Genomic DNA, 14157 nt, shown 5'->3' with positions numbered 1-14157 from the left:
ACAATCTACCTAGCATTACCTACCACATCACTGAACCACTATTTCCTCGGTATCTCTTCATTCATGGGGAGTCTTGGTTTCTGTGCAATCAGTGCAGGGGCACTTCCACTCCCACTTCCTGCCCCACACAGGAGTTATCCTGTGATCACTGGATTAGGGCAGATGCAAACACCAGCTTATGGCTCTGTCAGAGACATCCTAGATTACATAGAATGACATTTTCTCTTTCTCTCCTCTGTAATAGTAGTGGGAAATGGAAACTACCATATTTTTCCAGGTATAAGACACCCCCATGTGTAAGATGCCCCCCACTTTGCCAACCCAAAATTAAGAAATCAGTATTTTAAACATTGTGCTGGTTTTCCTCTTAAGGCCTTTTTTCTTGGCATCTTAAGGAGTTGTTCTTCCTGTTTTCTCCACTGTCTGATCATACACTCAGTGGGAGGAGGTCCAAATTGTCTTTCTGCAGCTCTATTTCCATGCTCTTTTGCATAGCTGATTACATTCAGTTTGAATTTTGCAGAGTAAGACAATCGCTTACCAGTATTTATCTTTTTATTTTTGACATCTTTATGGGTTCAGAACGCTCCGTTCCCTGTTGCATCTGTGCACTCTCCACCTCCACCTCCCATTATGGCATCAGCTGACGTCAGTAATAAGGCTCATGATTGGAGGAAGCCTGTTTGACTTGTCAGTTTGCCTTTGTAGCTGGGATATATGAGGCACTTCATATATCCCAGCATGGCTCCCTCCTGGGCTGACTTCCATGGATAAGATGCCCCTCAATTTTCAGTCTAATGATTTTAGAAAAAAATAGTGTATTATACACGGAAAAATATGGTACTTATTCAGGGATCACTTTACTGCAGTCTGTTAATTGCTTGAGTTCCACTAAATCAGTGGTCGGCAAATTCATTAGTCAACAGAGCCAAATATCAACAGTACAACGATTGAAATTTCTTTTGAGAGCCAAATTTTTTAAACTTAAACAATATAGGTAGGTACATTGTTATTAACTTACTTAGGGTACTCCTAAGCTGGCCTTTGCTAAAAACATCCTCAATCTGATTGAGGTACGTTCGCTGAGGTCGACCCCTTCCAACTCTCCCATCCACACTCGTCTTGTATACTTGTTTCATCTAGTCTATCTCCTTTTGTTCATCCTCTCTATATGTCCAAACCATCTCAACATACCTTTCTCAATCCTCGACACTACGTCTTCTTTCACGCCACAACGTTCCCTAAAATTAACTTAATAAACTTTACTTAAAGTTTTAAGTCTTTTTTTTATATATATTTTTATTGATTTCAGAGAGGAAGGGAGAGGGAGAGAGAGAGATAGAAACATCAATGATAAGAGAGAATCATTGATTGGCTGCCTCCTGCACACCCCCTACTGGGGTTGGAGCCCGCAACCTGGGCACGTGCCCTTGACAGGAATCGAACCCAGGACCCTTCAGTCCGCAGGCTGACGCTCTATCCACTGAGCCAAGCCAGCTAGGGCAAAGTTTTAAGTCTTAGTTAAACTATAGGTACGTTGAATAAAACTTGATATCATACTTAATAACGATATTATTTATTGATAAAATTAAATTCCTTACAATTTACCTTACAATATCCATAAAATTAAATCATGACAACGACTGACAACCACTAATGTGAACAATGGCCTTGCATCTCCTTGGAAAGTTTGGGTAAGTCAGGTTTGTATGTTGTTGTTTTTAATTTTAGGCACGATTCCAGGTTCTCATCAATAAGACGACTTCTCAATTTACTCTTGATAAGGTTCATGCTTGAAAATGATTGTTCGCATAAATATGTAGACCCGAATAAGGAAAGAACAGCAAATGCTAGTTTTTCAGCTGATTATATGAGTCAGGAATACTATTCCAGGTGTTAAAAATCAACATATCTTCCTTCTCCAGGTCTTTCAAAGCAGACCACTTGTGCTGTGGACTAAGTTCACTAACCACTGCACAATGAGACTGCTGACTGACTGGCTCACTCAATTCGTGCATGAATCACGTGCGCCTCCCCGGCACTGCGTATCCCGCGGCCTGCCTGCGCCCCCTCTCCCTTTGCCCACCGACCGACACCTCCCACTTCTTCTAATGCCACTTCTTCAAAATAGACTTGCCCAGGCCGAAAACCGACTTCTGCGCATGGGCCACGAAGTTTCAATCGCACTGTACGTGCACGCCCGCACATGGTATTTTGTGGAAGAGCCACACTCAAGGGGCCAAAGAGCCGCATGTGGCTTGCAAGCCGCGGTTTGCCGACCACTGCACTAAATCAGTGGTTCTCAACCTTGGCCCAGAAATCAGGATTTTAAAAAGATTCCCAGGTGATTCTAATGTGCAGCCAAGGTTGAGAACCACTGCACTAAATGGTTTGCATGGGGAAGGGGCTGGCAGGTCCCTGGCCCTGGCACAAATACATTTCCTCCCCATTTCAGCCTGTGGTTGTCAACACTGTGGGCACTAGAAAGCAGGATAGAGTGGGGAGCCACATCTATGCTCCCCTCTCCTCAGGACCTGTCACCAAATAACAAAAAGGAGGCACTGTTACAAATGGTATCCTGTCAGAAATTTGAGAATTTCAAGGTGCAAGGTCTGCTGTGCCCGGAGCTAGGACTGCCTGGGCAAACAGCCTGCTGTAGAACCAAGGTAGAGGAGACTGGACGCATCTTCCCTGGAGACAATGTCCCACCCACATACATTAGGGGAATTCTAAGAGCAACGCAGCAATCACTCAAAAAATGTACACTGTTCAAAGGACTTTATAAGTGCTGTTCATTACCTAAGACAAATAATCACTAAAGAAGCTCAGGTCTCTCTTAAGAAATCTTACTTTGACTACTCACTTCCCTCTTACCTCTATCTCCAAATTCCCTGAAAGAATGTTCTACAATCTGCCCATCTCCTTCCTTCCTCCCACTCCGTGCCCCTTGCAGGCTACTTCCTTCCCTCTTGAAAATGCTCTTTCAGAAGAAGAGGAGTCAGTCTCTGAACCATATTTCCTGGGTTTCTATACTCGCAGAGCACAATTCACCTTGGGAAGTCACCTAATAAACGGGATGATCCATACAAATCTGATTGCACAACACCGGGCACATGACAAATATTAGTTAAGAACAAATGAGAACTGACAACCTGTTCACGATAATAGCATCTAAAACTGATGTACATTCAGGCCTGTGCTACATTATTTTTTCTTTTTTTTTTAAGTATTTTTATTGATTTTTAGAAAGAGAGGAAGAGAAAGAGAGAGATACATTGATGTGAGAGATTGAAACATCAATTGGCTACCTCCTGCATGGCCACTACCGGTGTGGCGGGGGTTGAGCCCGCAACCCCGACATGTACCCTGACCAGAAATCGAACTAGCAACCTTTCTGTACAAGAAATGACGCCCAACCAACTGAGCTACAACGGCAAGGGCTGTGCTACGTTCATTATACACATTTTTTCACTGAATGCTCAGAATGAATGGCTAGTTCAAAGGCTTATTTGTTCCCATCTTAATGGACTGGGTGTGAGTGAAGTTCAATAAGTTGTTCAGAGTAAGCAGGAGCATCAGGATTCCTTTTCAAGCTGGCTGCAAGTTGTGGGTCTGATGCTCATTTTACCAAAATCAATTAGCTATTCATTCTACTGCCTCAGTACTTGTAACCCTGTTATTTGTGGATAAAAACCTCTCCTCCAAGGTTCTATAAAACCTTTCTCTCAGTTATTCTACATCTCTGATGACTTTTCCTCAGATTCTTTTCTAGCTCTACTTCCTCCTCCTCTGAGGCCAATTGTACCTTTCTGCTGGAGTGACTTAATCCTATCCCAACAACACTAAACAAACCCAACCAGGAAACCCACAGTCCTGAGATGAGGCCCTGAGTGTCTAAAGCCAAACTGTGCACTTTCCTCACAAACTGCCCTCCTGGACACCCAGCCTCGAATTTCAGCCAGTACTCACTCCTGCCTTCCTCCCCACATTCCATCCCTAGACTCCACAGAGATGGGAAGGAGCCAACATTATCTTATAGGGGACAATGGGGAAGGAAAAAGCAAATAAGAAAAAAACTATGTCAGAAATCAGCAGGCTTAGCTTCTTGTGCTGGATCAGTAATCACTTCATTTAAAAAAAATATTTAGTAATAATGTTTATATGATAAGTACACCCATTTTAAGTATATAATTTGAGAGTATGGACAAATGTATACATTCAGTCATATAACCATCACCCAGAAAGTTCCCTTGAGCCCTTCTGCCATCAGTTCCCCATCCCTACCCAGACCTCAGGTGACCACTGATCTGCTATCATCATAGAAACACTGTTGCTTTATCCTAGAACTTCATAGAAATAGAATCACACGGTGAGTACTTCTTTATGACCATCCTCTTTTGCTCAACATCATTTCTTTGTGAGTCTTCCATTTTGTTGCAGTTGGCAATAGTTCCTTCCTTTGTATTATCAAGTGTATCCTGTGTATGGAATCCCACATTTTGTTTACCCACTCACCTACTAAAGAACATTTAAGTTGTTTCCAGTTTGGGGCTATTTTGAAAAAGTTACTCTGAAATTAAAAGGCTGCTCTGAACATTCTTGCACAAGTCTTTGCACAGATCTGTGTTATCATAAGTCTTGGATAAATATCTAGGAAGAGAATTACTGAGTCATAAGAAATTTCTAACTAGTTATATATCATTTTATGCTTCCACTAGCTAGGTAGGGGACTTCCAATTATTCCTTAACTTATATTTCTTATTTACTTAGCCATTCTGTGAATACTGATATTTTCTTGTGATTTTATTTACATTTTCTTGGTGACTGATATTGAACATCTTTTCATGTGCCTATGGGCTATTCATAAATCTTCTTTTCTGAAGTGTCTGTTCAAACTGCTTGCTGATTTTTTTACTGGGTTGTATATCCTTTTATTATTGTGTTAAAAGAGTTCTTTATATATTTGAGATACATATTTTTTATTAGATATGCCACGTAAATATTGTCTTCCAACTGTGGCTTTATCTTTTTTATTTTTCCCCTTAGTGGTGTCTTTCAAAAAGCAGAAGCTATTAATTTTGATGAAATGTAATTTATAATATTTTTCATTTTGTATTGGTTTCAGGTATATGGCTTAGTAGTTAGACAATGATATACTTTACATAGTGTTCCCCTTGATAATCCCAATACCCTAAATGGCGCCATACAGGGTTATGGCAATATCATTGACTATATAATTTTTTTATGATTAGTGGTTTTGTTTTTGTTTTTTTAAATATATTTTATTGATTTTTTACAGAGAGGAAGGGAGAGAGATAGAGAGTTAGAAATATCGATGAGAGAGAAACATCGATCAGCTGCCTCCTGCACATCTCCCACTGGGGATGTGCCCGCAACCCAGGTACATGCCCTTGACCGGAATTGAACCTGGGACCTTTCAGTCCGCAGGCCGACGCTCTATCCAGTGAGCCAAACCGGTTTCAGCTGATTAGTGGTTTTTATGTCCTAAGAAACCTTTGCTTCTCCACACAAAAGTTTTCTATTAGACGTTTAAGTTTTTGCTTTTGCATTTAAGTTAGTAATCCATTTTGAGTTCATTCTTTTGTATAAAGGTGAGGTGAGGGTCAACGTTAATTGTTTTTCATATGGAGAGATCCAATTTTTCCAAGTCATTTGTTGAAATAACTATCCTTGTGCCCATTTAATTATCTACTTCTGGATTCTCTATTCTGCTTCATGTATCTATATATTTACCTTACAGCAATAACACACTTTCTTGATTATTTTAGCTTCACAGTAAGTCTTAAAATCAGGTTGTGTAAGTTCTCCAACCTTTTTCTTCTTCTTCAAAATTGTTTTGGCTATCATAAGCCCTCTGCATATATAAATCCTAGAATCATCTCATTAATTTCTGCTAGAAAAAAATGGCCATCTTAATATTGAGTCTTCTAATTCACAAACATTATCTGTCTCTCCATTTATGTAATTCCTTAATTTCTCTCATCAATGTTTTATAATGTTCCGTGTATTGGTCTTATACATTGTGTTATATTTATTCCTGGAACTTCATGATTTTTTGATGACATTATAAATGGTATGTTTGTTTTGTTTTTTAAATATATTTTATTGATTTTATAGAGAGGAAGGGAAGAGGAAGGAGTTAGAAACATCGATGAGAGAAACATCAACCAGCTGCCTCCTGCATGCCTCCTACTGGGGATTGAGCCCACAAACAAGGTACATGCCCTTGATCAGAATCGAACCCAGGACCCTTCAGTCCACAGGCCAATGCTCTATCCACTGAGCCAAATCAGTCAGGGCTAAATGGAATGTTTTTATTCCATTGTTCGATTATTCACTGCTAATATACAGAAATACAATTTATATCTGTATATTGACCTTGTATCCTGATGCCTTTTTTATTAGTTCTAATGATTTTTTGTAAATTCTTTTGAGATTTTAATATACATGACCATATTGTTTATGAGTAAATTGTTTCGTTATTTACTTTCCAATCTATACACCTTTTAAATTTTTCTTGTCTTACTGAAACTGTTAAGACTTCCACTTCAATGGTGAATAGAAGTGGCCATCCTTATCTTGTACCTAATTTTAGGGGAAAAGTGTTGTCTTTTACAGTGAAGTATGATGTTAGTCTAGGTTACAGATGCCCTTTACCAGACTGAGGAAGCTCCCTTCTATTTCTAAGTTGCTGAAAATTGATATTATGACTGAATTTTGTCGAATGCTTTTTTGTATCTATTGAGATGATCATACAGTTTTTCTTTTATGATGCATAAATATAGTGAATTATATTGACTGATTTTTCTAATGTTTAACCAACTTTGCATTACTGCAATAAACCCTACATTTTTCCTTAATCTTTTTAAATAAAATTATATATATGTTGATGTAGATATAAATACATAAAACAGACACAATACAAGTAGAAACTGCTGTGTGGTTACTCCCAGGTCCCTGGCACCAGGCAGAACTCTGAACCCCTCCCCATGTGCATTCCACTCAGGCCTGACTCTGCATGCTTGGGGTAGAAAATCTAATCTGTCAGGTAAGGAACTTCTGAGGCCAGTGTCTGATACCACCTGCCCCCATGACCTCCCACAAGAGCATAAAGCAGAGGTTAAGGCTTTATAATAGCGAGTTTCCCAGCTAATATTTAGTTAAAAATTTTCTGTCTATTATCATATGAGATATTGGCCTAGTTTTCTTTTGTAATAATTTTGATTTTTGGTATGGAGTAATTCTGGCTTCATAAAACTAGTTGGGAAATATTCCTGCTGTATCTAATTTCTGGAAGAGTTTAAGTATGATTGTTATTATTATTATTTTAGTATTATTTCTTCCTCAAAGTATGGTAGAATTCACAAATGAAACCAGCTGGGCCTAGAGTTTGTTTTTTTTCTAGGAAGTTTTTAAGTTAAAATTTATTTTAAATGAGACATTCCCTGGACAAGATGACCACTAAGAAATATCAAGGAGAAAGAACCAAGATGGTGGCATAGGTAGTACTTGCCACCTCCCACAGCCACATCAAAATTACAACTAAAATACAGAACAACTGTCATTCAGAACCATCTGAAATCTGGCTGAATGGAAGCCCTGCAACTAGAGAAGTAAAGAAGAAAGCACACTGAGACTGGTAGGAGGGGCAGAGGCGAGGAATGGGCTGGTCCAACACCCACATATGGCGGGTTTTTAATTAGGAGGGATATCTTGGCCGCAGAAGCCTTCTGTGAGGAGCAAGGGGTCCCAGCACAGGGTTCCAGTGTTGGGAAGAGAGAAAAGCCCCCATAACTTCCAGTGGGCATTGGGGCTGAGTGACACAGAGGCTGCCGGAGTCCCAACAATTCCTCTTAAAGGGCTGGTGCATGAACTTGGACTGGCTCCCTCTGAGCTCTATCGCTGGGCAGTGGCTTGGGGAGATCCAGGTACATACAGGGAGGAACTGGATTGTCTGGCATCAGAACAAGAATTCAGGGGCAGCTTTCTCCCAGACAGAGGTGCTTGCAGGGATCATTATTCCTATGCTGAGACATCCCCCATTACAGAGCCAACTGGCAGGTGACATATCTGAGTCTCTATCAACCTGAGTCACACTGTTGGCTCTGCCCTGGTAATTCCCTGAGACCCCGCCCCACCCAATTCACAGCCCCACCCAAGCTATTTGCAGCAGCTTTTCCAGCTTGTCTTGGCTCCGGCTTCAGACTTTTCTAAACTCTCTTAAACAAGCAACAACTGGTGACAGCATGTCCCATACCTCTCAATGAGAGGCCCCAGGTTCGGTACTAGCAGCAGTCAACCTTGCTTCACAGCTTGGCCTCTCCTGGGCACTTCTAAGCCCAACACAAGTAAGATTATCTTCAGATCCCTCTGCAGCTGATGACAGATGGCCATAGGCAGGGCAGAGACAGTGGCTGACTTTGCACCTCCAGGAGGTCCCCAGAGCCTGTGGACAGCTTCAGACCATGCCAGATTACATCTCTACACATCCATGAGCAACACACTTAAGTGGCAGACTCAGTGAGCACCAAAGCCCCACTGAATCAAGTCTTATTCCATAGGATGTCTCCTGCACAGCAGCTCTTCCATTGTAGTCACAGATGCTCCTCACAGCCAGTTGGCCTGAGGATCAATTCCTCCCAGTGACACCAACAGCAATCAAGGCTCAACTACAATAAGACAGTGCACACAATTCACACAAGGACACATCTAGAGTGCCCAGCTCAGGTGGCTAGGGAAGCTGAGCCCCTGGGCCCTATAGGATACATATTACACAAGACCACTCTACCAAGTCTGGGAGACATAGCAGCTCTACCTAATACATAGATGTTTACAGGCATCAAAAATGTGGAGACAAACTTGTCACAAATGAAAGAACAGAAGAAATCTCAAGAAAGAACTAAATGAAATGCAAGCAAACTACTAGATACAGAGTTCAAAACAATGGTTATAAAGATGCTCAAGGGTTTAAATGAGTTTCAAGGAAATTAGTGAGAACATCAAAGACATGAAAAAGGACCAGTCAGAAATGAAGGATATACTAACTGAAATGAAGAATCATTTACAGGAATTAACAGTAGAGTACAGGAGGCTGAGAATCAAATCAGCAATTTGGAATATGAGGAAGCAAAAACACCCAATCAAAACAGCAAAAAGAAAAAAGAATCCAAAAATATGAAGATAGTGTAAGGAGCCTCTGGGACAACCTCAAGTATACCAATATTTGCATCACTGGGGTGTCAGAAAGGGAAGAGAGAAAGATATTGAAAATCTATTTGAAGAAATAATGACAAAAAACTTCCCCTACCTGGTGAAAGAAATAGACTTACAAGTCCAGAAAGCGCAGTGAGTTCCAAATAAGAGAATCCAAAGAAGGCCACACCAAGGCACATCATAATTAAAATGCCAAAGGTTAAAGACAAAGAGAGAATCTTAAAAGCAGCAAGACAAAAGCAATTAGTTACCTACAAGGGAGCACCCATACGACTGTCAGCTGATTTCTCCACAGAAACTTTGCAGGCCAAAAGGGAGTGGCAAGAAATATTCTAAGTGATGAAAAGCAAGGGCCTACAACCAATATTACTCTACCCAGCAAAGCTGTTATGTAGAATTGAAGGTCAGATAAAGAGCTTCACAGACAAAAGAAAGCTAAAGGAGTTCATCACCACCAAAAAGATGAACAATAAAATGGCAATAATTACATATCTATCAACAATTGAATCTATAAATCAAAATAAACAAGGAATCTAATGAACAAAATAAACTGATGAATAAAATAGAACCAGAGGTATGGAAACATGGAACAAACTGACCAATCACAGAGGGAAGAAGGGAGGGGTGGGGTGGGAAGAGATTAACCAAAGATCTTATATGTATACTAGAGGCCCGATGCACGAAGATTCCTGCAAGAATGGGCCTTCCTTCCCCTGGCTGCTGGCACCGCCTTCACTCCGGCCAGAGCCGCCTTTCCGCCTTCCCACGCTGCCCAGGGGCATGGAGCAGCTGGGGCGGTGCGGAACGCCTGCATCATCGCCATGGTGACGACGCAAGCGCCCCGCCCCGCCCCTGGCCTCTCGGTGCCTGTGTATGCAAATTAACCTGCCATCTTTGTTGGGTTAATGTGTATACTCACTCCTGATTGGCTGGTGGGCGTTGCAAAGGTATGGTCAATTTGCATCTTTCTGTTTTATTAGTATAGATATGTATTACCTATGGATACAAACAATAGGGTGATGAAGCCCTAACCGGTTTGGCTCAATGGATAGAGCATTGGCCTACGGACTAAAAGGTCCCAGGTTCGATTCTGGTCAAGGGCATGTACCTTGGTTGCGGGCACATTCCCAGTAGGGAGTGTGCAGGAGGCAGCTGATCGATGTTTCTCTCTCATCGATGTTTCTAACTCTCTATCCCTCTCCCTTCTTCTCTGTAAAAATCAATAAAATATATTTTAAAAAAATAGGGTGATGAAGGCCTGGGGTGGGGCAGAACTGGGTAGAGGGGGGCAATGGAGGAAAATGAAGGGCATCTGTAATACTCTCAACAATAAAGATTTTATAAATACATACATACATAAATAAATATCAAGCTTGAATATCTATAATGCTACATAAGGACCAAGTCAAAAACTACAGCTCACCTTTGTTTGTTTGTTTAGTCATTCATTTATTTTACATATCCTTGCTTTTATTTATTTATCTATCTTTTTTTTCAGTGTTTTTATTAAATCTATTGAGGTGACATTGGTTAATAGGATCATGTATATTTCAGCTGTGGATTTTTATGTTACAAGATCTGTATATTACACAGTGTACCCACCACTCAAAGTTAATAATATTTCATTACTATGCTTACCTTTAAAATTCACAAATTTTTATAAGGTTTAAAATACTCATGAAGGCCACAGATTACCCATAATTATGAAAAATACCACGTCTTTTCATGTCCTAAATTTCATACTTAAGAGAGTTAGTGATTAGATAATATGCACATATGTTGGAAAGGTTTCTTTCCCTAATGTGTCTGGTACCTATAAAACTGGTTTCAAAACTTCTTGAAAGATTGGGCTTACAAAATAAAGATAGAATAAAAGTGAGCTCACTTTTAAATAACATGTTCAGCAACTGGGTAATCTGTTCACAAACTTGAATTTTCCTGATAGATTGTAGAACAAACTGCCTAGAGCACATTTTTACATCTACTTTCTCAATGTTTCCTACCACTGAGAAACTCATATGGTCTCTTTTTTCCCTGCCTCCTGGGGAAAGAAACTTGGCAACTGTACTCGGGACATTTTAATCAGGTAAGTTTTCCTGACTTCCTGTTAATCACACTGGACAGCGCAGTGTAGCTTTTGCTTGCAGTATGAAACAGTGTTACACTCAAGACGAAGTTCATAACCCTTTATTAGTCCTTTCCCCTGTCATCTCTCCATGACTGTGAGCTTCTTTGGCAAGAAATGTGCTGAGCCTCAGAGCTAGCAAACAGAAACACATAATTTCCTTCACTAATAAAACTGGCGGTGCTAACTAAGGTCACCGCCATCATCATTCAGGATACAAACAACCGTGGCAGGGTTTATTTGGCAAGGAGAAGGCAAGGGAGGAAGGTTTTCATAAAACTAGAAGATGTAACCAGATCTTTAATGACATAGTCTTTTAAGACAGCATCTGGAGTTCAATATCAAAATAGCTGGCTAGGTAATTTGAGTATTTGAGCTTTTACTCTATCTGCACCGTGCCTGTGGAGAGGATGGAAGTTAAAAAACAGCAGCTTTCCTCTTTATCTTTGCTCCTTGTCATGGACATTACCTGCCCATTACTCTTAGGCAGTCTTCTTTGTTTCTTATTTAAAAATCCTAGCAATAAAATACAAAGAATGGAACCAAACAACTTATAAGTGGACAATCACCCCAAATCAAATAAGCAGCCAGCACCCAAGGCAATCACTAAAACAGGCTAATACAGTGCCTTGAGCACAGAAAGCTCATTGCTGGGATTAGAAAAAATGCCTTTCCTTACTCCATTAAAGTTCTGTCTCCTCTCCTCTCCCTCTCTTTTTGCCTCACAAAGGGAAATTAAGAGGTGATACGAGATTTTTAAAAAGTTTCTATTTTTATATATGACAATACCTAAGCATTCCAACAGAGCATTATGGAAGTGTTAACACAGTTGTAAGAAGAAAGGTTGGGGAGCAGAAATAAAGAATTCACTAGCAGGTAAGTTCTCCAAGGACAAAGATGAAGGAATTTATTCACTGATATATTTTAAGCTCCTAGCATAGTCCCTGCCATAGGATAAGCTTTCAGAGAATATTTGTTAAATGAATGAATGATAAATAAATTAAAGAAAAAAATGCTATTTTCACATACAAATGAACCTAATCTGGACAATCTGCTGTGATTTTGCTTTTCTGTGTTTGTAAAGAAGTTGATGACCTGATGCCAAATAAATGCATATAAGGAGATACCTTTAAAAAATAAAGAAAAAAGGGAAAGAGTTACTGTCATACAGACGTGAATTCAAATCTCAATTCTATCACTTCAAGTTCTATGATGTTAGTCAACTCACTTACACCCTGTGAGCCTCAGTTTCCTCATTTGTAAAAATGCAGGTTATAAAAACAATGAAAGGAGATTACTGTAAGGATTAAATAATATATATAAATCAATAAGTATAGATATGGTATAGAATAATTTCTTAATATATGGAAGATATTTTTATTATCTGACTAGAGGCCCAGTGCATGAAATCTGTGCACGGGTGCGGTCCCTAGGCCTGACCGGCAATCAAAGTGTGAGCGTCTGGCATGGAAAGGCAGGTCCCAGCTGACCTCTGGGCCCTGGGCAGCACCTGGGCCCCCAGAGCCCCAGCGCACCCCTCTCCGCCTGTGTTATTGGGCCCCTGCCCGGCTCCCTCAGCGCCTGGGAGCTGGGCGGCAGCCCCGCTCCCCGCCCCTGCCACTGGTTGCCGTCTGTAGGGCGATCAGTGGGGCGATCGGCCTGCTTGCACCCGCCTTGGCCTGGAGCCGCCCACTCACCTGCCCCATCATCCCACCGTGGTCCCACTCTCATCAGGGCCTATCGGGGCCGGCAGCACCTCCACTGCCGCCTGCTGCCAGCGCCGCATCGCCAACGCCCACCATGTTCTGCGTTGCCCCCTGGTAGTCAGCACACGTCATGGTGAGTGGTCGCACTCCCGGTCGAACTCCCAGGCGAGGGGACAATTTGCATATTAGACTTTTATTACATAGGATTATCCTCACTCTCCTATTTAAACCATTTATATATAAAAAAGCCTAAGCGACCGTTCGACCATTAGCTATGATGCGCACTGACCACCAGGGGGAAGATGTTCAATGCACAGGCATGGAAACATGGAACAGACTGATGAATCTCAGAGAGAAGGGGGAGCGGGGAGGGCGGGAAGAGATTAACCAAAGATCTTATATACATATTAGAGGCCCAGTGCATGAAATTCGTGCGGGGGTGGGAGGGGGGGAGGGAAGCCCTCAGCCTGGCCTGCACCCTCTCTAATCCAGGACCCTCAGGGGATGTCCAACTGCAGGGACCAGGCCGAAACCGGCAGTCCAACATCCCCCAAGGGGTCCCGGATTGGGAGAGGGCGCAGGCCAGGCCAAGAGACCCCACCAGTGCACAATTCTGTGCACCGGGCCTCTAGTTTGAATATATAATAATAAATGGACCATCAAATGTGTATTGGTCACCTACTGTGTACCCAGTACTTAAACATCAGCAAAGAATTAAAAATTTCTAATTTAGAAGCCTTAATAGTACTAACATTTATTGAGCATTTACTATCTATACCTAACACTCTCCGGGCATCCATTTACTTATATTATTTAAGTCATGAAGCATCTGTTCATGGCAGACACTAAATACAGTAAAATGCAATACTTAAATAATGTTCAGATGTTGGTCATTCATAAATCTCAACACTATGAAGTTAAGAGAGTGAAAGTTTTATTTTATGATTTAGAACAACTTTGCAGAATACTAATTATAATGTGACAGAATACAGAGGATACTCTCAACCATTCAAACTCTTCATGTGACAGATAAAGGATGCTGAAAAGTTTGAATGATTTGTTCAAAACCATATAGCATATACATTTTTAATT

The 14157-nt window shown here is 41.0% G+C and overlaps 1 protein-coding gene across 6 annotated transcripts in view; it reads right to left on the bottom strand.

Moving 5' to 3' along the window:
• The window catches only part of RNASEH2B (ribonuclease H2 subunit B), a 71040-nt gene that overhangs the window by 45622 nt on the left and 11261 nt on the right, over positions 1–14157 (bottom strand). Inside the window, exon 5 of one of the 6 annotated variants that reach the window (XM_023748724.1) lies at positions 12244–12486. The exons of the other annotated variants lie outside the window; for them this stretch is intronic. Coding sequence (XP_023604492.1) covers positions 12284–12486 — 203 coding nt within the window. The 3' untranslated portion in view covers positions 12244–12283. Of the gene's footprint in view, positions 1–12243; positions 12487–14157 lie in introns of those variants that run through there. 6 annotated transcript variants of the gene reach the window in all.

The sequence above is a fragment of the Myotis lucifugus genome, unplaced genomic scaffold (genome assembly GCF_000147115.1).
Source record: "Myotis lucifugus unplaced genomic scaffold, Myoluc2.0 scaffold_7, whole genome shotgun sequence".
Taxonomy (NCBI): Eukaryota; Metazoa; Chordata; class Mammalia; order Chiroptera; family Vespertilionidae; genus Myotis; species Myotis lucifugus.
The sequence above is the reverse complement of the archived record's forward strand: the minus strand, read 5'-3'. Positions and strand labels throughout refer to the sequence as shown.